The 23,932-nt window shown below is 44.1% G+C and overlaps 1 protein-coding gene across 7 annotated transcripts in view; it reads right to left on the bottom strand.

Moving 5' to 3' along the window:
* The window catches only part of dmd (dystrophin), a 1,950,296-nt gene that overhangs the window by 233,625 nt on the left and 1,692,739 nt on the right, over positions 1–23,932 (bottom strand). For all 7 annotated transcript variants that reach the window (XM_068040560.1, XM_068040554.1, XM_068040555.1 and 4 more), the window contains 2 exons: positions 23,459–23,579; positions 18,908–19,176 (listed from right to left, as the gene is read on the bottom strand). In XM_068040560.1, the coding sequence (XP_067896661.1) occupies positions 18,908–19,176; positions 23,459–23,579 (390 nt within the window). The remainder of the gene's footprint in view (positions 1–18,907; positions 19,177–23,458; positions 23,580–23,932) is intronic.

Here is a 23,932-nt window from a genome sequence, read left to right as displayed (position 1 = left end):
CAAGGTGGTGAGTGAGAACAGCACTGGGAGAGAAGGAGTCAGGAAAAGGACTGTACAATCCAGAGACCTTAACTGTGGGAAATAGTGAAAGATTATTTCCAATGGTGGGTGAATGGGGGAACTAGGGTTCTCACTTGAAGAAACAAGGGGAAGGGAAGAGGAATGTTCTTGAACTGAGGGCTATTAGACTGTGGATTACTTCCCACTTGTGGCTATTGAGATAGAAATTAAAACTTCATTTCAAAGGGATTGGGATACGTATTTTCAAAGGAGGAATTTTTGGGCTGGTGGATTGGGGTTATAAGAAAGACTGCCAGCACCAAGGGCTGTACGGCCTCCTTTGGTTCTATAATTTCTATAAGTATATGAAAGTTTTCCTTGATCAAACTCCAGCTCAGGAGGTGGTGTAGAAATGTTGGTGCTAAGCTGAGTTTAGGACAATGTATCCTGTGAGAACTTCCCCCAACACTTAGCCACTGCTCTTTGTGCAATTTCTCAGTTTGGTTCAGTTGGTCTGTGTTGCCCTGATGTGACTTGTGAAGTCCGAGTACAGATGATCTCTGACTGAGGTTCTCAATTCAGAGTTATCACCTCCACATGGAACCAGAATTCAAGGAGATAAGGAGAGAGATCGGGTCGAAATTGGCCACTGGGGAGCCTGACCACACCTTCTGCAGTGCAGGGATTCTGGTTACAATTTCATTGTGAACATCAACAAGTTATAGAGTTATTAGTAGTTACAGTAGAATATTAGGGCATTACACCTATTACTACCAGTTGCATATAGACTATCACTGAATTACTGATTTACTGTTGGTTATGAGGCGAATCTCAGTATCTCAGCAATACACCAAAGTTCTTTAGACAGCACCTTCCAAACCCGCAACCTCTACCACCTAGAAGGACAAGGGCAGCAGATGCATGGGAACACCACCAACTGCAAGTTCCCCTCCAAGCCACACACCATCCTGACTTGGAACTATATCGCTGTTCCTTCACTGTCACTGAGTCAAAATCCTGGAACTCCCTTCCTAATAGCACTGTTGGTTTACCTACTGCAGCGGTTCAAAAAGGCAGCTCACCACCACCTTCTCAAGGGCAATTAGGGATGGGCAATAAATGCTGGCTTAGCCAGCGATGCCCACATCCCATGAATGAATAAAAAAATGACCACTTTACTACAAGTTGCCAGTGCAATTACAGTGTGTCACCATTAGTTACTGGTTGAATCAAAGTTCCTGCCACCTCTGGTTTCCACCATCTTCAAATTCCACATTCTCTGTTTCCCTTCTTTCCCGCCCTCAGTTTCCCTGCCCTTAGTTTCCCCTCCCCCACCTTGATTTCCCTGCCACCAGCTTTCCCAACACCACCCTCTCGATTTCCCCGCCCTCAGTTTCTCCACCTTCAATTTCCCCTCCCACCATCCTTGGTTTTCCCTCTTTCTCCATCGTTGGTTTCCCCTCTTCCCCTGCCCTCAATTTTCCCCTCTTCTTCACTCGGTTTCCCACCCCCTTCCCCCCACCCTCAGTTTTCCCACTCTCCATTTCTCCTCCATTTCCCCTTCCCCCAGCCCTCCATTTCTCCACCTTCCATTTGCCCTCCCCCTGCCTTTGGTTTCCCTACCCTCCTTTTCACCTCCACCCCCTTCCCCACACCCAGAGTTTCCTCTTTTCGCCTACTCACTTGTGGCCTCCTGGTTTTTGGAACTTGTTGCACAGTGGGGCAGCAGAGTGGTGCAGTGGTTAGCACCGCAGCCTCACAGCTCCAGCGACCCGGGTTCACTTCTGGGTACTGCCTGTGTGGAGTTTGCAAGTTCTCCCTGTGACCACGTGGGTTTCCGCCGGGTGCTCTGGTTTCCTCCCATTGCCAAAGACTTGCAGGTTGATAGGTAAATTGGCCATTGTAAATTGCCCCTAGTGTAGGTAGGTGGTAGGAGAATTGAGGGAAGGTGGGGATGTACTAGAATTAGTATAAATGGGTGGTTGTTGGTCAGCACAGACTCGGTGGGCTGAAGGGCCTGTTTCAGTGCTGTATCTCTCTATGACTCCATCACAGTTACTGATGCAAAAGTCAGCAAAATTACACATCTACAAGGGACCCAACCTTTATCAAGTAAATGGAATGAGAGTTGTAGAAGTCATGTGATCTGGCACTGACTGTACAGCCAGACGTCATGTGGTCAAAATGTCATATGAACAAATCTCCAGGTATACCACCAACCAGAGTTGGCTACCCTAGTCTAAAAAGATGGAACAATGAGTTGCCTGTTGGGCAAGTACATTTTTTTTCCCTATCTTCCTGTGATAGGGACATAAGAACAGGAGTCGGCCATTCAGCCTTTCAAGCATGCTCCATCATTCAATCAGATTGTGGCTGGTCTGTATCTTAACTTCATCTACTTGCCTTAGTTCTGTAACCCTTAATACCGTAGCCTAATAAAAATTTATCAATCTCAGTTTTGAATTTTTCAATTGACCTAGATGATGTTTCTAGATTTCTTTTTACCATTTTTACATAAAAAAGATCAAACTTATGAATTATTTACAAATGTGCATTAAAGTTAATTATTGCTTTGAAGGGGATAAATTCACAATACATTAAGAATGATAGGCTGTACTAGATTTCAGACAGAGCATCTGAAACCAGTATCCTGGAGACAATAAAAGATAATTTGGCGTTTCAGTGACTATTCACACTCACCGCTGTTGCAACGATCCTATTCATTGGAACTCAATAGAGCCATTGCCAGGTTGGCTGGTGGACTCTGCTGTTAGGAGAGGGTAGACAGTTTTGACATAAAAGTTGACACTGGAGTCAGACATTTAAAAAGAAACATAGACATCAAAAAGTCAGTCAGATAGAGAATGTTCTGAGAAGGTCAAAAAAGGATAGGATGCTGCAAGGAGACAGACTCTTTCTTATGCTGTAGAATAGGATACACAACGATCATTCTGTCTCAGTAATGTGAGACAATCCACCAAAGCGTTGGGCAGTGTTGCATATTCTTTATTTTGCATAATTACCTGAATATAACTTGTTCTGATTGAACTAAGTGGGGGCTAAGTTGGATAGCCTCCTAAAACCAGCAAGATGAGGATAATGCACTGTTACCCTGTGTCTGTTTGCATGCAGAGATCATACTAAACATTCTGTTGTCTTTTGTAAGCTGAACCTGACCGAGGAAAGACAGAGGAACGGCTGAACATGGGAGGCACTCCGGTTTTCCACCTGGAGATCTTGGTGGAGGTGGTGGAAAGGAGGAGAGCCATTTTGTATCTGCAGGGGACCAGGAGGCCCTACAGATACGGGGTGAAAAGCAGTGGAGCAGATAGCCGCTGAGGTTAATGACAGGTGTCTAGTCCCCAGGAACTGGATGTAGCACTGCAAGATGTTCAACGACTTCACACACATGGTCAAGGTCAGTAAACGTATCTCTAAGTGCCATATCCTGCCAACTGCACCACCAGCCTCAGCCATTGCACAAATCACCACACCATCATCACTCATCTACCAATAATCCTGATCAATCAGGACTCATACCTAACATTTATATGCTTCACCTCACCCTCACACACTTACCACTGCTGCAAGCCTCATACTCACATCTCACAGCTGGTCATGACTGGAAGTGCCATTGCTGAGGCTGTGGCCAACAATGAGGCTGAATCCATCAAATAAAACAGTATCCTCATTCCTAATCCTCCTCCTCATATCCCACTCCTCCCTGTTCCCATAATCTGTTCTGAATTACAAGCTGCAGATGATGTAAGCATGCACCTTTTACTTTGCCCCCTCCCCCACGACAACCTTACCCTTATTCCTTTCAGATACCCAAAAAGAGCAACCTGAACAGGCAGTGGAGGAAGATAAAGGAAGTGATAATGAAGGCACACGTCACTTGATTTCACATTCACACAAACCAGATCAGAAACTGACATTGCGTGTAACTAATAGGATAGATTAGAGGTGCATTCTGCACATGGTGAGGCACCGGGCACAAGTGTGTTGCAGCCAGTTCAGGGACAACGATATCACAGGTGTCAGTTCGCTGGAGGGAGAGTTCCTACACAAATTCTGCTGCAGAGCACTCAGATGAGCACTTAGATGGGCCAGGCTAAAAAAGAAGGCTGATGGATTTAGACAACAAAATGCCTGGTGCATTAGGAAGCCTGACAGAAAGCCTATGGTCAACGTCAAGGAGCAAGCAGGAGTCTGGCACCAACTTGGCAATGAGCTTGGAATACATACTTTCCAGCATATAGGTTGTGGCCAACTCAATCAACACACTTATGGACCCAACTATAATGCATTGTCTCATGGCTGATGTTTTGGCTTCCACTGCAGCATAAGCAGCTTACACCAAAATCTGAGTGCTGCAATGGAAGTTCAGCTTTCTGCCATGCTAGCGCATACTGCTGGCATCATGGCTGTGGATACCAGTGTTCAAAGGGGTTTGCAGGATGTCACAGCAGTCCAGCAATCTGTCCTCCAATAGATTACTAGGATTGCAGGGGAGAGGCAGTGAATCCGTGGAACACAAAGCTGCCGCCCTCCCTCAGGATGATAGCATTCATAATTCCACCCTTGCCACTCCACCAGTGACCTGCTGTTGCCTGTCAGCCCAGACAGCTGCCACCATGCTGAGGTGGTGCCATCTGAAGCCTGGCCTACTAGGGCCACAGCTACTCGAGGTCATCCTCCAAGGCCATCTGCAGTCACCCCACTGAAAGTCAGCAGACTTCCACCAGCTATGTTGCAACCACTGGGGTAGCACTGCACAGGAGTACGAGGCCAGTGAAAGGCACACAGAAGTCAGGCATTAAGGGAAGTTTAAGTTTGTATGCAATATAGCATGATTTCATTTATAAAATTAATTTGGAATATTTACATTGTGGCCGAGGACGATGTAATGGTCAGTGATAGAGGGAAGGTAAGTAGTGTAGGACGGTTGAATGGGGAATTGAGATTGAGGTTATTGCTAATGTACTTGAATTAGTTCTTCATGTGCTGAGGTCAGATAGCAGCTGTCGAGATTGCTTCCTCTTCCTCATATTCAGCCTTTCACCTGATAGGTGGTGGCAAGGCTGTGCCCTCATGATGGCAAGATTGTGCAGCATGCAAAAGACCACCACAAATCTTGAGAACTACTCAACTGATTACTGCAGGGCTCCTCCAGAGCAGTCCAAGCAGCAGAACCACTGCTTCAGTACCTCAGTCGTCTTCTCTATCACACCTCTTGTGGCAATATGGCTCTTGTATGCATGCTGCGCACATGAGTATGGGTTGCGAACCAGAATTATGAGCCATGTGATCAGTGGATAGCCCTTGCAGCCCAGTAGCCACCCTCTGGTTTGCCATGGTAGCTGAAATACAGCTGGCTTAGGGACTGACAGAGAGTGAAGGCATCATGACTGTTACCAGGATACCAGGCATTAACCTGCATGTTGCACTACCTGAACATTGAGGGAGTGGAATCCCTTTCCTTTCCAGTAGAGTATAGAGTTGACATGTGGCCTCTGCAAAGCAATATGTGTCCAGTCAAGGGCACCCTGCAGCATGAGGAAGGCTGTAAACCTTGCAAACCCTTGTGCTCACTCCGTCTCCTTGTCTCTGGCAAGAGGGAATGCAAAGAAGTTATCCCTCTCAGTGACCTCCCTTATGCAACCGTGGATTGCAAACTGTGAGATGTTGCTATATCTCCAATTCCAACTTGGCAGGAACTAGACGCATAGAACTGCATAATCACGGTCACCTTCACAGCTACTGGCAATGCAGTCCTTAACCTGCTCTGAGGTTGGAGTTGTTGCTGCAGCAGTTGGCACATTTCAGTGCCGACCTCCTGAGTGAAGTGCAGACATCTCAAACATTGGTTGTCGCTGAGGTTCAGGTTAGGAGAATTATTCCCTGAACACCTTGGCAGATATGACCTTCTGCTGACAGCCCTTCCCCCCCTCCTCCTCCTGATCCTCACTTTTGCAGCAGCTTGTATTACTCTGCATGGCCTCTATTCATTCTCCCAGTCATGCTGTATTCCACTGCACCCATGTCTGGGAGCTCCTGGTTTGTGCAGAAACCTTTAAGTCAGCAAAAAGTCCATCAGCACTGTTTCCTACTGCTTCATCAATGACCTTCTCTCCATCATAAGGTCAAAAGTCGGGATGTTTGCTGATGATTGCACAGTGTTCAGTCCCACTCGCTGAAGCAGTCAGAAAGACCTGGATGACATCCAAGTTTGGGCTGATAAGCGGCAAGTGACATTCGCGCCACACAAATGCCAGGCAATGGCCATCTCAAACAAGAGAGAATCTAACCATCTCCCCTTGGCATTCAACAGCATTACCATCGCTGAATTCCCAACAATCAACATCCTGGGGGTTACCATTGACCAGAAACTGAACTGGACTAGCCATATAAATACTGTGGCTACAAGAACAGGTCAGAGTCTGGGAATTCTGCGTCGAATAACTCACCTTTTGACTCCCCAAAGCCTTTCCATCATATACAAAGTACAAGTCAGGAGTGTGATGGAATACTCTCCACTTGCCTGGATGGGTGCAGCTCCAACATCACGCAAGTGGCTTGACACCATCCAGGACAAAGCAGCGCGCTTGATTGGCACCCCATCCACCACCTTCAACATTCACTGCCTCCACCATCGATGCACAGTGGCAGCAGTGTGTACCATCTACAAAACGCACTGCTGCAACACAGCAAGGCTCCTTCGACAGCCCCTTTCAAACCCACGACCTCGACCACCTAGAAGAACAAGGGCAGCAGATGCATGGGAACACCACCATCTGCCAGTTCCCCTCAAGCCACATACCATCCTGACTTGGAACTATATCGCCGTTCCTTCACTGTCACTAGGTCAAAATCCTGGAACTCCCTTCCTAACAGCGCTTTGGGTATACCTATACCAGATGGACTGCAGTCGTTCAAGAAAGCAGCTCACCACCATGTTCTTAAGGGAAATTGGGGATGGGCAAAAAGTGCTGGCTTGGCCAGTGACATTCACATCTCATGAAAGAATTTTTTAAAAAGTAGAGCTTGAGTGAACTCCTATTAAAGAAAATCTCTCAGACCAGTTACAGGAATGAATTTCACTGAGCATGAGAAAGTATCCATGACAGATCTGAATTTTTACACCCTTATTCTCCTGAAGGCATTGACTCCTTCTGGGGTATATTTCCTCAGGAGCCTACAATACCTTAGTCAAATGGCCATTATTTATGTAGGAGCCTTGATGTCTATATGATGGGGTATCACACTCGAAGATGATCCTGTTCTCACCCAACATCTACAGATGTACACGCAAACACACACAAACCTTGGTTTTTCTCACCTATTTCTGCTGCAATCAACTGTAGCTCATAAACATTCCCCATCGCGCCCACCTCAACAATTGCTACCCGAAGAGATACACCAGCAAGCGTTCATGGGGGTGAAACTGGCCTTTGGTGGTAGCACAAAGAAGGCATTAATGAATCAACAGCCAGCTTACATCCCACCCTTTTCACTGTTCAATGCAGAAGTGTGATCACGGTGTAAAATGAGCTGCTAATTTGCTATCGGCCATTTTGAATTACCACCCAAGACCAATGTGATTAGGAAAGGAGAAAAGGGAAAAAAATTGGAGGACAAAAAATTACAAAGTGATAATGAGGTGACAACTAAAAGCATCTTCATTTTCAATCTGTCGGAAAGACTGTGCAATGACTTGCATTTGTAGAGCTGGTTTATCACAGTACAATATTGTATAGCATTTCACTGTAGGGAGTTGGATTTCAAAGTTTGTAAAATGTAAATATTTGAATGTAAATTTGATTCTGCAATCGCATAGGGGATAGTTTTCATTTTCACTGCCTTGGCGGTGATCTGATGAAGCAGATTGCTATTCCTGCCTGATTTTCATATGCTGAGTGCATGTAATAAGAAGGGACATTTTTTTTAAAACTGATTTTACAGAGGGAAAAAAAATGTTATAGGATTCATGATTATCTGCTCATTTATAGCTTTCCCCAGCTAATTTCCTGAAGATCATTAGGTAATGACCACATGCAACATGATGCACTGCATTGGGCCCAATGAAACCAGGTCGACAGTTCTGTTTTCCAATTTTGTAAAGTTATTAAGTGGAATGGAACAACTTAAAATTCTAGCAGGCCTACTGTCTGGGTGTGTATATACTACAGTAAACTTAGTCTCTGTAAATTATTATTCTGATTAAATCTGTGCACCGATGGTGCATGTCAACTCAAATTACAACTCATTTTAAAATCAAATTCAAATGTGGGATTTTGACTTGTTCAAGGTCATTCCTTTTTACACTGGGATACAGTTTCCTAAAGACTGTATTAAAAACTTAGCAGTAGGTAGCAAGCATGTGACGATGCTTCAATACTTATTAATTCTGCAGCTTAAATAAAAGGCTTAGGGACTGGGATAGAACACAACCTCCCGTCAGTGCTAGGAGCTCTCATTGTTTTCCTGTAGAGTCACTAAACATGTTTACATTATAGAAGCACAGCTATTAAGAAGCACGCAGGTCATTCTCCTCTGGCTGCGCTCCACTGTATAAAGGGCACCCCCCAGGCCCAGAAAACCAAGGACATGATAAGCTGCTTTTGTACTGGTTCTGGTGGGATATTAGTGCTGTCAGCTCTTGATGTGAGGACCTCATGTAACCAGTGCCAACGCCACAGCAAATTTTCTGAATTTGTCAATACTGGTCACAAGGAAGTTCTGATTTTTACTGGGAATCTGATAGGTTTATTTTGGGCCTACAAATTTGGATTAAGAGAGCCAGGTACATGAAAGTAAAGATAAGGAACTCATAGCCTACATTTCTATTGATTCTATAGCACAGCCTAGCACTGCTGGCACAGACTGCAAGTAACAGGTGGGCTGAAGCTCTTGTTACAATCAGGTGAAGAGGGGTCGAAAGGCTCCCCTCTTGTCCCTCTCCTTGTTTAACTGCGACAGGGTTTATTTCTTTTAAACAGTGGATGTGCTTACCAATTCAATGAGCGTTTAACCCTTTTAGGTGTTATGATCAGAAAAGAACCAATCAGACAGGTTTTCTTCAGTTTAAACAAGAAAGAGATTAGTTTATTGTACTTAAAATCAAAACCCGAAATCAGTAAAATAATAAACTATGCTCCAACTTTCACACACACACACACACACACACGAGAATCATGCACACACAAATAGGTTACAGAGTGAAGACGAGTAGATTGGTTGGATTAGAGTCCAGAACAAATAAAATAATATACTGTCTGTGGAGTCTGGTAATTCAGTTGTCTTCTGGCAGAACTCACAGTCCTGAAGTTTTTGGCTGGTAAAGGTGGCCAACTGGCTTAAGATTTTCTTGGAGATGATGATATAGATGGTTTTCTCCCCAGAGTCTCTGTCTGCAGCAATGATAGACTTGGATGTTTTGCAGCCAGCAGATAGGATTTGAAACTTACAGTGTTGCCTAGAGAGAGAGAGAGAGAAGGGGGGGGGGGGGGGGGGTGGTGTGGGGAGATCCACTTGGGCCTTGCTCTGGTGAACTCAGATGCTTGTCTCATGTATCCAAAAGATACTCCAAGTTTTCACACAGATGGAGAGACTGTCACATAATTGTCCCAGTGTATTCTTCTTTGCACTTTAATGAGATCTAAGTCTAAGAATTCCAATCTCTCTCAGGTCTTATTGTTTCAGTGTTTACCCCTTGAGGTTCGTCTCCACTAGTGTTAATGTTCCAAGATGGCTTTGAATGTCTTGCTATGCAGGTGATACCAGGTAGTACATTCAAACTGCTCAAGCCATTATTTTGGATGAGGGCAAGTCAGACATATAAATTTGATTCTCCACCTCGATACTTTGGAATGTGAGGTATTTCAATGCAAATTGAGGTGGCCATCTTAGCTGCTTTCTTTTTAAAAGCTGAATTTAGATTTCCAGCTTTCTTTCTAAAAGTTTAATTTAGGGTTCCAACCGATGAATTAAAAATCATCATTCAGCATTTCATGTTTGTGAAACTCTGCAAGTCACACTTACTATACGTGATGATTAAAAATGTAGGCTATATTAAAGCACCAGCTAATTTCATTCAGATGTTCCATTCGCAATATACCTTTTAGTATTCTCCCTTTTCCTACAGAGTCAATGACAGTTCAGTGCCCATTTAGTAGGCCGCTTGGTATCCCAAATGCTGTCAGACTATTCAACTGCGGGCAGCACAATAATTTTCCTTCACTCAATGGCCATATGTGCATACTTTTCAGCAGAGGCAATTGAATAATAATCTGGAATAAGAACCCAAGATAAATATCCCAAGACATTCCCTCCTCAGACCTGGAAATAAAGGCAGTAAGATGAACACTTGCAGATCATAGCACAGAGCAAGTCAGTACAGACACTCTTACTCATCTCACAATCCACTGTCTCTAGTAAAACTCAGGACAGTGCCAGCCACTATATTATCTTCTCCAGTGAAATGCTAAGTATAATCTTTTGTCCCAGATGTCACTATATTGGTAGGATTGCAGCTTGACAAAGGGAATGACAACGAGAGAGTTTTCCACCTATTGGTGCATCAGATCATACACATACTGACTTGCCCCACACTATGAAGTACAAGACAATTTCAGGAGTTAACAGCATCCACTGAAAATCTTGTCTGCCTTTCTGGACTACTGTCAGCTCTCATGTTTCTGTTTGAGAGCATAGTCTGAGACTGGACTGTCTCCCCTCTTCTTGGACACCCCGATTCCGCAGGTACTTCGAACAATTCAAGCAGACAAGTTAGTTGGGGCTAAGTTTCAGGCAGGATACTAGGAGTTGGTTTGACCCTAAAATCTTCTCCACTCAGAAATACTTAAGCAAATTCACCTTAGTCATTTGCATAGCACAACATTGGAAATTTCCAATACAATATAATAAAAACAAAAAATGCTGGAAATGCTCAGCAGGTCTGGCAGCATTTATGGAGAGAGAAGCAGAGTTAACATTTCAGGTCAGTGACCTTTCATCAGAACTGGCAAAGGTTAGAAATGTAATAGGTTTTAAGCTAATAAAGCGGGGGTGGGGCAAACGATAATACAAGGGAAGGTGCTAACAGTATAGAGAGTCACAGAAAATAACTGACCAGAAGGTAGTGGAGCAAAGGCAAAGGGTGTGTTAATCGTGTGCTGAAAGACAAAACGTTAGTGCAGAGAGGGTGTTAAATGACGGAATAATGAACAGCCCTGGCCCAAGGCACAAACATGAAAATAAACAGCGGACAGGCACATGGTAAAAAAATGAATGATGAAACAAACTAAAATAAAATAAAAAGAAAAAATCAAACTAAAAATAAAAAGGGGGGCCAGTCATGCTCTGAAATTATTGAATTCAGTGTTCAGTCCAGCAGGCTGTAGCATGCCTAATCGGTAAATAAAATGCTGTTCCTCGAGCTTGTGTTGATGTTCACTGGATCACTGCAGCAAGCTCAGGACAGAGCTGTGGGCATGAGAGCAGGGGTGGGTGTTGAAATGGCAAGCGACAGGAAGCTCAGGCTCATGTTTTCGGACTCAGCGAAGGTGTTCCGCAAAACAGTCACCCAATCTACGTTTGGTCTCCCCAATGTAGAGGAGACTGCACTATGAGCAGCGAATACAGTATACTAAATTGAAAGCGGTACAAAGCTGCTTCACCTGAAGGGAGTGTTTGGGGCCTTGGATAGTGAGGAGAGAGGTGGCAAAGGGGCAGGTATTGGAAATTTCCAAACAAGTTCAACAGTTCTATTTTAAGTTCTTCAATTAATTCCTTCCTTAATTTAAGCTAGTAGTACAGAGCCGCATTACAGAGCCAGAGGCCATCTGCAGCCCACCTCCCCTTTAGCAGACTGGCTACTCTAGGAGATTCCACCTACAGCTTGCTCAACTGCAAGATGCCACCAGAACTAAGACTTAGCATGGGCGTCCTCTTCTCTTACTATTCAGAGAGAGAAAATAAGAGAATGCTCTTAAAAAGTGCTATTCCAAAATGCACAGTGCAAAAGCGTAAAGCATGGGGCTGATGGTTTTATTGGAACTATTATTGATTCCCCTTTTTATGGGGGAAGTGTCTGACTTCATTTCAGTTATTGCTCAGAGTGGCACATTTGAAATCAATTGCTTAACATGTGCGCAACTGCACGTGAAGACCCAAGTCCCATCATTCCATTCTGCTCTATGTCAGAGCATTACTAAGACTGGGCCTTGATAGCAAGATAGAACAGTAAGTTAAAGATAGCACTTTGGTGCTGCAATTTCAAAGACTTTTCAAAGCTGGACAACATCCCCCATCTAACTTTAAAATTTTAACTTAAATAAAATTGAAAGCTGAGTGATGATTACTCAATGAAAATGATAAAACGAGTCCCATCATCTCTGATTTATGTCTTCAGTGCTGCTTTCATGTTAATTGTTAACAATTCTGGAAACAAAGCCAATCTGTTTACATGCCTACTTAAGCACGTTTTTCTGTTAAATCAGTTTTATAAACACTGAGTTGAAATACTCTTGTTTCATCAGTTGAGGTTCTATGTTCAAAGTCAAACAACAACCTAACTAATGAGTCAGTCTCATTTCTATTCTGTGAGACTCTCACGATGTCCCTGACTAATTATAGTGTGCCTTCTCATGAACTTGATAAATTGATTCTATTTCGCTCATTGACTCGCTTATGCTCCAATAAAATTGCTGTTATGGTACCTGAATACCTGATAGCAGTGCTGCCTAAATGAGTCTTCTAAAAATTTATTCATGACAAACACCTCAATGGCTTGATTTAGTAAAACAGTGCAAAGGAGCATTAGAAGTGCCAATTCTACGTTGTCCCTATGAAACTTCAATCTAGTTTGTTGACAATAATGGTCCTACTGCTAAAGAATTTGTCTCATGGACTATCATCTGCTCACTTAATGTAATATGTTTAGATTAAACAACCAAAAAAATCTTGAAAAACTCTTTCCAGTTGCTGTTATCAGATACATAAAAAGAAATAATATTTTGGAACCTAATGAGCCCACTAAATTAATCTTGGATAATGGTTCTTTTCATGCTTGAACAATATATTTTAGGGGGATAATAATAATAGATTACAAAATAAGGAACAGAGGTTATTTTTCAATGGCCGTTGTTGTAATCAGTGTAGACACACCCTCTCCAAGAAACTGTCTTTGGACCATGGCTATTCATATCTAATTTACTGGTTACTTCAGTGAACATATCACACAAACAGAATACCCAAGTCTTCAGATAATTAGCTGCTTGGGAAAGCAGCATGTTCTGAGAAAAGGGCTATCCTTCAACAAATATATATATGTAGACACTTCGAAGAGTTGGCAAAGCTCTCACAAAGACTTATGGAATCATGTAGCACAGAAGGAGGCCATTCAGCCTATTGTGTCTATACTGGCTCTTTGAAAGAGCAATATAATTAGTCCCACTCTCCTGCTGTTTCCCTGCAGACCTGAAAATTTCACCTTTTCAAGTATTTATCCAATTATCTTTTTCAAGTTACTGCTGAATCTGCTTCCACAACCTTTTCAGGCAGTACATTCCAGAGCATAACAACTCGCTGTCAAAAAAATGGGCAATAAAAAGCAAGAAGGACCCAAGTTTGATCCTTCATTTATGCTGGGCTGGTAGATCTTAGCTGAGGTAATAGTCAAGGAACTGCATGCGGCTTCAGATTCCCAAGAGGCGAATAATCAGCCAGGCTTCCATACTCCTGATTGCTGTCCAGTGACTTGGCTGGAAAATGCTGATGAGGATGTTTGGGTCATGACAAGAGGTGCTTGGCTGTGATGTCTCCTGCTTACCCCAAGGTTGAGTAGCCTAATGGCACTCACTGTAGAGTATTACACGTGAAGAATGGTCACAGGCATGAGAACACGATAGTTACAGGTACCATGTAGCTGTACTGCAGCATCAGACAATAGCTTCAGGAGAAGTGAAGAGAACATTGGAAGGGCAATAAAAAAGATGTGAGTGGGACTACCAAATGAATGTCAACAGCACTGCTGTACTGTCTGCTTCTGTCCAAACGGACTTGAGTATAAACTACCCATCTCAGTCCAGTTTTAAAATTTAATGTTTAATGATTTTTGTGATGCCTCCTGCTGTCAGTCACCATATCATGGTTCACACAGGAATATAAATGAATGAATGCTGCCTGACGCTAGTGGAACTGTATTTCAGTAAGGCAGTCAATAGCCTTGACAGTCATTGGGACAGGTTTTCATAGTGGGGTGGAGGGAGAAGACTCATTGCTGGCACTAAGACCCTGGAGTTTTAGCTCCACAGCGTGCATTTAAAAAAAAACAGATTCCCTGCCCAGAAGCCAGCCTGATTAATATATTTAACTGTCAGTTGGGCAGGGAAATCCTGCAGCGCAAGGACAGAGCTCAGGAGTAGGTAGGTCTTGTGGTTGTTGTGGGTAGAGATCACACTGGTGGCTACAGCATGCTGGGAGGGTCGAGAATTGTTGGGGCGGGGGTGACAGAGGGAGATCAGAGAGGCATTGGAGATCAGGGGGGTTGTTGGGGGAGAGCTGGAGATCACTGGAGAGATTGAGGGTCACTTATGGGGAAGTCAGTGATTGCGAGGGATGGGGATGGGGAGGAGGGGTTGTAATCACAGGCAGTGGGTCGAGTCAGTCCGGAGAAGAGGGTGAAGGTGGTGGGGGGGTGTTTACAGGTAAGCTTGTTGGGCCTGGAGAAAATACTCCTGCTCCTTCTGGCCCACAAGCAGTGCTGTAATGGCACTTGTCTGATGGATTCTGCCCTTCTCACCTCCTTTCAGCTGCCTGGTTTTCCGAAGCCTGGAAAACCCGGTCCATATGGGATTAAAAAATAAAAACCCTGTTAAAATGAAGGTACACAACCTCCTTAAAAGGTTTCAATGACCAACCCTCCTCCTGAGAGTAAATTGATCACCTGCCCTTCGTCCTGCTTCTGTTAAAACCCGAAGTGGTTGGGTTCAAGACAGGTTGTGTTCCTGTTTCAGATTTTTAACATTTTAACTTTCAACCAGACACAAATCCAACCATTTTGGGGGTGAAAATTACCCCTAATGTCTCCAGTAGATGAAAGAGGCAAACAAATGATTACCAATAACTCCTCCTACTATCAAAAACTGTCACCATCAGACAGTATTTCTACTATATCAGCATATAATTACATTTCTATAACGCAACTGTCAAACAATGGGTAATTTTTTTCGATTGACCAGTACCAACTAGAAGCTGCTTGAGATTGCTTACAGCTGCCATTGCCCCGATATTCATGGGGAGGTGGGAAGGGAGCAGTGGAGCATATTTGCAGATGTGGGGGTGGGAGGTGCGTGGGAGCCTGGAATTACCGGGATGGCAGAGGTCCTGCCAAATATAAGGCAGGACCTCATCATCATTTCCTTATTCCACAACCTGTCTAGCAGCTGGCCAAATTGACAGGCTGGACAACTGTTGGGTGAGGAAATCTGCAGTAGAAGGCCATAATGCGGGAACATTGTGAATGGTCCCTGGCAATTGGGAATGATCACAGGGCATGAGGGGGCCGTCGGTAAATATCAGGGAGCACAAGGAAGGGTTGGACTGACAATCAGGAGGGAGAGAGATATCCCGGAGCAGAGGAGGGGACGGTGGTTGGAACGGCAATCAGGAGGGAGTGGTCATAGGCAGAAGGCTCAGGATCGCAGGTTTGTGGGTGGGGGAGTCAGCTGGTTTCGGTAGAAAGAGGGGACAGGGGAGCACTCCTGCTCCTCAAGATTGACAAGCAGTGCTATAAAAAGCACTAACTTGCTTGATCCAGCTGTTCCCATCTCCATTTTTTGCCAGGTTTCTTGAGCCCTGGGAAACCCGGCCAGCCAACATTGACTTTAAATCAGGCTCCCAATTGCACTATGGGAGCCCGATTTAACTATTATAATAAGGTGTCCAGCCTGTCGAAAGTGAGACAAAGACATGCTGTGCAACCTGCTGCCGTAAAAATGGTGGCAGGCGATTATGTGGTGTTTGGGGCCACATTATGTAATTTTCAGTTTTTAACCCCCATCTACCCTCTCCTCCTCATCATTAAGCTATTAAAATTCCATCTGTACTGCATTTGAGGGCCAATTTTACAAATGTTGACAGATAACCACATAGAGGTGAGCCCGTAAAATACTCCTAGTGGACAAGGTTCTGTTGGGAGCACATGTTTTCAAAAAAGAAAATCAGTCCTTTGAAGTCGGATCCCATGAATGAAAGGAGCTGTGCAATACAATGGGCCACTCACTGCCCCTCCATCTCAGGAAGCTTTACTCTGCATTGAGCCCTTGTCAGAACTGATTGTCAGAATTGAATACTCTCACTCAGGGGAATAAATGCTACATTTCCGAGCAATAACATTGGTCACAGTAACAAGCACACAGAATTTTCCCTCCATTCATATCTCCCAGATGTTCAATAAAATGACAGAAGCTCTTGTTAGGAAATAGAGCTTTGATGAAACTGGACCAACATCAAAATGATTTGGGACAACCATTTGACCCAATCATTGCACGAAATATGAAGCTGGATTTTCTCTGCCCTTTGGAGACGGGCTGAGAGGTGGCAAGATAGCAGGGGAAGGCATCGGGAGGGGAGCCAACATCTTCCTGCTGCCATAACATATTGCCAGTGGTAAGAACCTTGGTGGCGCGGCCGCCCACTCGACAGCCAATTGAGCCACTTAAGGGCTGAATTAAGGGCCACTTCCTGTCCACACTGACATTTTGCCCACGTCAGGAGAGCCAGTCACCGTGAGGGGAGACCCCCAGGTAATCCCTTCCGGTTTCCTCGCGTTTTCCCGGCGGGCAGGCCCCTTCCTTGAAGGGTGCTCCATGGTCTGCGGAGAAGCACCCAGCGGAAATGGCTGCTTCCGCGCCAACTCACTCTGACTGGGCCGGTAGCTCTGGTGGGCTGGCCTCAATTGGCTGCCGCGGCATGCAGGAGCGGGGTCGGCTCCAGCTTTTGGCCCTGGCAGCAGGACTTGACCCTCAATGACCATATACAGCCCACTAACTGTTTATAGTTGTGTGTTGTGTGTGGAATCAGAGGAGATAGGGGAAGCGTTAAATGAATATTTTTCGTCAGTATTTACAGTAGAGAAAGAAAATGTTGTCGAGGAGAATACTGAGATTCAGACAACTAGGCTAGATGGGATTAAGGTTCACAAGGAGGAGGTGTTAGCAATTTTGGAAAGTGTGAAAATAGATAAGTCCCCTGGGCCAGATGGGATTTATCCTAGGATTCTCTGGGAAGCTAGGGAGGAGATTGCAGAGCCTTTGTCCTTGATCTTTATGTCGTCATTGTCGACAGGAATAGTGCCGGAAGACTGGAGGATAGCAAATGTTGTCCCTTTGTTCAAGAGGGGGAGTAGAGACAGCCCTGGTAATTATAGACCTGTGAGCCTTACTTCGGTTGTGGGTAAAATGTTGGAAAAGGTTATAAGAGACAGGATTTATAATCATCTTGAAAAGAATAAGTTCATTAGCGATAGTCAGCACCGTTTGTGCCTCACAAACCTTATTGAGTTTTTCGAGAAGGTGACCAAACAGGTGGATGAGGGTAAAGCAGTGGATGTGGTGTATATGGATTTCAGTAAGGCGTTTGATAAGGTTCCCCACGGTAGGCTATTGCAGAAAATACGGAAGTATGGGGTTGAAGGTGATTTAGAGCTTTGGATCAGAAATTGGCTAGCTGAAAGAAGACAGAGGGTGGTGGTTGATGGCAAATGTTCATCCTGGAGTTTAGTTACTAGTGGTGTACCGCAAGGATCTGTTTTGGGGCCACTGCTGTTTGTCATTTTTATAAATGACATGGAAGAGGGTGTAGAAGGGTGGGTTAGTAAATTTGCGGATGACACTAAGGTCGGTGGAGTTGTGGATAGTGCCGAAGGATGTTGTAGGGTACAGAGGGACATAGATAGGCTGCAGAGCTGGGCTGAGAGATGGCAAATGGAGTTTAATGCGGAAAAGTGTGAGGTGATTCACTTTGGAAGGAGTAACAGCAATGCAGAGTACTGGGCTAATGGGAAGATTCTTGGTAGTGTAGATGAACAGAGAGATCTTGGTGTCCAGATACATAAATCCCTGAAAGTTGCTACCCAGGTTAATAGGGCTGTTAAGAAGGCATATGGTGTGTTAGCTTTTATTAGTAGGGGGATCAAGTTTCGGAGCCACGAGGTCATGCTGCAGCTGTACAAAACTCTGGTGAGACCGCACCTGGAGTATTGCGTGTAGTTCTGGTCACCGCATTATAGGAAGGATGTGGAAGCTTTGGAAAGGGTGCAGAGGAGATTTACTAGGATGTTGCCTGGTATGGAGGGAAGGTCTTACGAGGAAAGGCTGAGGGACTTGAGGTTGTTTTCGTTGGAGAGAAGGAGGAGGAGAGGTGACTTAATAGAGACATATAAGATAATCAGAGGGTTAGATAGAGTGGATAGTGAGAGTCTTTTTCCTCGGATGGTGATGGCAAACACGAGGGGACATAGCTTTAAGTTGAGGGGTGATAGATATAGGACAGATGTCAGAGGTAGTTTCTTTACTCAGAGAGTAGTAGGGGCGTGGAATGCCCTGCCTGCAACAGTAGTAGACTCGCCAACTTTAAGGGCATTTAAGTGGTTATTGGATAGACATATGGATGAAAATGGAATAGTGTAGGTCAGATGGTTTCACAGGTCGGCGCAACATCGAGGGCCGAAGGGCCTGTACTGCACTGTAATGTTCTAATTTCTAATTTCTAATAGTGAATTCTGTCAAAATTTAGTTGTTTGTGAACTGTGTAAGATTTGAATGCAAAGGGACAATAAACTCAACATGACTATTCTTTCCAAACCATCCTTCACACTGTAGGCTAATTTGTTGGCATTTACCTTGACTTTTTCAATATGGTCCTGCAGCGAGTCTATCAGTAGGTCCCCCACAGGTTGCCAGGTATCTCTGACAGCTTCGGCCTGTCTCAGTTTGCGGTTCAATTCATCCATTGCATCTTGTAATTCCAGGAGCCTTTCCAGGGCCTCATCTATACGTTTCTGCCAATCAGCAGAGCGAGTGCTCAGCTTGTCCCACTCTCCTTTCACCTCGTCAGCGTGCTTCCGAATGACTCTGGCAACAGTCTGAGCATTCTCTTCAGGGGTTTTCACTGAATAAATAGGAAGGAGAATTCTGTTAAGGCACTAAAGTTCATAAAAGGAATAGGAATTAAAGAAACTAGATGTGAAGCTATCCCCTCTTCACCTCCCTCTCCTCCTTAAAATCCATTTCCTTGGCCAAGCTTTTGGTCACCTAATATCTGCTTCTTTGGTTTGATGTCTATTTTTAGACTGCACTTTTGTGAAGCACTTTGGGTCAATTGTCTACATTAAAGACTCTATATAAATGGAAGTTGTTCTGACCTGACTTCACATCGCATTCAGGGAAGAGGATGAGGTTATAAGATTATTCATCACTTTTTTGCTGGATTATATAATCATATGATACTTACTGGTCTGTTGGGTTAACATTTGTAATTTAGTGCTCCCAGTTCAACAGCTTCACATGACAAGGTGGCATATCAGGAATTTGGCACAGAGATCAACCTGAACAATTTTCCATCCATTATGGGGCTCATCCAGTGCCAATCAGAATTCCTAAAATATTCTCCTGTTCCTCTATGTCAGGAAAGACAATTTGCAGAATATACCCCATAAAATTCTGATCATAAAATTCATGGATTCACAGCAACCCAACAATGCTGCATAAGCCTTCGTAGCTCTCCAATGAAACTGCTATTTACTTTGTTGGCGGCCCGCACGCACAGGTCTCACTCCATGGAGCCGCTGTGATCTTATATGCTCATTAACATGGCCAGGGCAGAATGCACCCCCCACCACCCCCGAGGACATGGGGGGGGGGGGCAGGCGAGCCATCCCCGGCGCAGGCGCTGGTGCTGGCGCCATCTTTAAAGGGCTTCCAGTGCTTACATTTACTTTACATTTTTAAAGAGACATTACTTTAAAAGTTATTATAAGTAATGAAATAAATATTCCCAGTCCCTCTCCCACCTCCCCAATAAATTAACATTTCATCCCTTGTCCTCTTCTCCACCCCCCCAAAATACTCACTTTCTGTACCTGACAGTTCCCCTCCACAAAGGTCAGAAACTTTTAACTCTACCCCTTCCCATCACCCCCAGACCAATCAAGTAAGTTTGACCCAGATCCCCCCTCCCGCACTGATAAACGTACCTCCTCCCCTCTCCCCACAGGTGTCGCGCCTCGTTTCCCTGGAAGGGGATCTGAAGGCGCGTCAGTGCCAGCCGCCAGGTTGAAGATTGCAGCGGCACATCAGGAGGCGGTGGGAAATTCATTAATACAGGTAAGCTAATTTATTTACATACTTAAATTGAGGTCCCATCGCCAAGTGGTGGGGGGCAGCCGCCGCTAAGATCGGGACGCACCCTGCCAGCGCGAGGTCCGTGGCGGTCCTCATCTGGGGCAATCTTCATGCCCCCCCCCATCCCCCCACAACCTCAGATCCTGATGTTGAGGCCCCTATAAAATCCAGCCCAAAATGTCTGATTGCAGTAGGAATCTTTAGAATTGAACTTCGTATTCCTGGGCAAGGCAGATGAAATGTTAATCAGGGTTCTCAGTATTGATCACTGTCCAGCCACTGAAAATCATACATGCATGGCTTTGGATGAGGAAATGAATGCCATGTACAGTTGAATAGAATGCAAACAAACAGTCATTTCCTGGATTCTGTGGGGAATATGAGGACGCACCTTTTTACGCAGTGGGTGGTAATGACCTGAAACTCGCTGCCCACAAGGGTGGTGGAAGCAGAGACGATCAATGACTTCAAGAGAAAGTTGGATGGCCACCTGAGAGAAATAGACTTGCAGGGCCACGGGGATCGAGCTGGGGAGTGGGACTGACTGCACAGCTCCGTGGAGAACTGGCATGGACTTCATGGGCCGAAAGTCCTCCTTCTGTCCCGTAAATAACTCTATGACTCTAAAACAAATTTATTAAAGCATTCCCGTGAAATCCACATCTCAATAATTTGCAGTGGCAACTGCTGAAGCCCATTCTATGCAGTGGCCAATACTGCTGCTCTAAAATAGCTTCATTGTTTGTTGTCCTGGAATCTGACCCTGCCAAAAATTCTCTAGCAGTGCAAATTTACTGCAACCATGAGAGGTGATGATACCATCAGACTAATTTGCGTGAACAAATTATTGAGCTTGACACCATGACAAAACTGAAGAAATCATTTTGCTTTGGGATTCAGCTGCACCAGCTGGCTAGCAGAATTGGAAGATCATACTGGTGGATAAGTTGCACTCCTAGGTTTGACGATCATTAAAATTTAATGCAGAGGTAGTACACCTTGCTGTAGTTTTTATAATGGGCAAAATGAAAAAACACACACAAACTTGCATTCAAACTATAGTTTCCACACTTGCAACTTTCTTGTTGCCAGTTTTTCTCCCAACTCGTCTGAAGGTGCTGACTTTTGATGGCTACCTTTCCACAGGCACCAGATCATCATGCCTTGTATCTTAGCCAAGTGGCTATTCTTCATGTGTATTTTCTAATATGATGATAAGCATTAGGATTTCATACTTCCAGGACCTCACTCCTATTGTTCCTAGAATCATAAAAGTTTATGGCACAAAAAGAGGCCACTTGGCCCATCTTGTCTGCGCCTGCTGATAAAAAAGCCACCTAGCCTAATCCCACTTTCCAGCATTTGGTCCGTAGCCCTGCAGGTTAATCCAATCTTTCCTCATAGCTGCAGTTTTCCAGTCCTGTCATCATCTTCGTAAATCTCCTCTATACTCTAGTGCAATTACATCCTTTCTGTAATGAGGTGACCAGAATTGCAAACAGTACTCAAGTTGTGGCTTAACTAATGCTTTATATAGTTCCAGCATAACATCCCTGCTCTTACATTCTATGCCATGGCCAATAAAGGAAAGGATTCCATATGCTTTCTTAACCACCTTATCGACTAGTCCTGCTACCTTCGGGCATTTGTGCACATACGCTCCAAGGTCCCTTACTTTCTCTACACCTCTCAGTATCCTCCCATTTATTGTGTATTCCTTTGCCTTGTTTGACCTCCCCAAATGCATCACCTCACACTTCTCCGGGTTGAGTTCCATTTGCCACTTTTCTGCCCACCTGATCAGTCCACTGATATCTTCCTGCAGCCTGCAGCTATCCTCCTCGCTATCAACCACACGGCCAATTTTTGTGTCATCTGCAAACTTCTTGATCATTCCCCCTACATTTACACCCAAATTGTTCATATATACCATAAAAAGCAGGGGACCTAGTACTGAGCCCTGCAGAAGCCCATTGGAAACAGCCTTCCAGTCGCAAAAGCACCAGTCAACAATTACCCTTTGTTTCCTGCCACTGAGACAATTTTGTATCCAACTTGCTCCATTCCCCTGGATCCCATGGGCTTTTATCTTTTTAACCAGTCTGCCATGTGGGACCTTGTCAAAAGCCTTGCTAAAATCCATGTAGACCACATCAACTGCACTATCCTCATCACTCTTCCCTGTTACATCCTCAAAAAATTCAATCAAGTTAGTCTGATGCAACCTTGTTGTTGGTTTAACAAAAAAGCAGCAGCTGTCTTTCTGTGTGACAGTGACAATCTGCTACCGATTAACACCAAATTAAGGGCAGTATTGTACTGTTGGCTTGTATTCCCTAGGAACTAGTTGTTATTATTCAAACTTATTTTACTTAGACAATAAAGAATTGTCACAAAGGGGAGACTTATCCTATCCATCTAAGCTGCATTCAAAGCCAGGTCCCAGAAGAAAAGGAGCAGAGTGATAATTCACTGTACCACTAAGTCCCCTTTGATCATTTTATCTTCTACTCTTGAGTTCCTCTGCCAAAGGGGACAGAATAATGGCTGCTCCCAGGTCTCTGCAACGTTACTCTGTGATGGATGACTAGGAGTTACACAAGAGATGCATCAATTGATGCTCCTTGAGTGATGGTTCTTTGGCTCCATTTATTGCTATCCACTGAAATTCTAGTCAAGAAACTTGTCATCTTGTGACTTGCAATCGTGAATCCAAATTCTATCATTCCTTGTAGAACATTTTGTTAGACCATTCGCAGCAGCAGAAAATAAATTTACTGCACCATATATACCAAATCAAGTAACAGATGGTTGGTTGGTGGATTATATAAGGTTTCTCATTGACAGCTTGTATGTACACGAGTAGGGCAACCAACTTGGAGATACATCAGCCTGGGGCGAACACAGAGCCTCATATTATTAAGAGATCTGCAATCGCGCATAACTGTCTCCAGCTGAACATCACCAACTAGTTTTCAGCAAATCATACAGCAGTGAACACCCATTAACCAATCATTACTGGAATTCTGAACACAAGTTTGAGTAATTACCTTTTGGTGATGACAAAAGACTTTCAGGTCCTTCAATAGGCTGATCAGCCAAGAACAGACGCACTGTGTCCAATGCACTCATGATCACTGGTTCCTTAGCTTTCAACTCCCGCTTAAAAGTCTAGAAGAAGTATAGCACATTATATCTTTACCTCCCCAAGGACTAAAATAAGTATTGAAGCTACGTAATCAGCCAGAGAAACAGAGAAATACTATTAAAACTACAGGAATTGTACCACTATGTATTACATTATATTACATTGTCTATTGTGTAGCCTACATTATGTAACTATACAGCACCAATCATACTGGAAAACCTTCTGTAGAATGTGATCTGATGGAGATAAAACCCTCCAAATACCAAAAGTCAAAAATATTTAAAATTGAACTTTTTAAAAAAATAGATCTTTCCAAATTAAACGTTAATGTGGGCAACTCAATCTGATTTCAGATGTATACCTCTTCCTCTCACAG

This window comes from Heterodontus francisci, chromosome 10, assembly GCF_036365525.1.
Source record: "Heterodontus francisci isolate sHetFra1 chromosome 10, sHetFra1.hap1, whole genome shotgun sequence".
Taxonomy (NCBI): Eukaryota; Metazoa; Chordata; class Chondrichthyes; order Heterodontiformes; family Heterodontidae; genus Heterodontus; species Heterodontus francisci.
The sequence above is the reverse complement of the archived record's forward strand: the minus strand, read 5'-3'. Positions and strand labels throughout refer to the sequence as shown.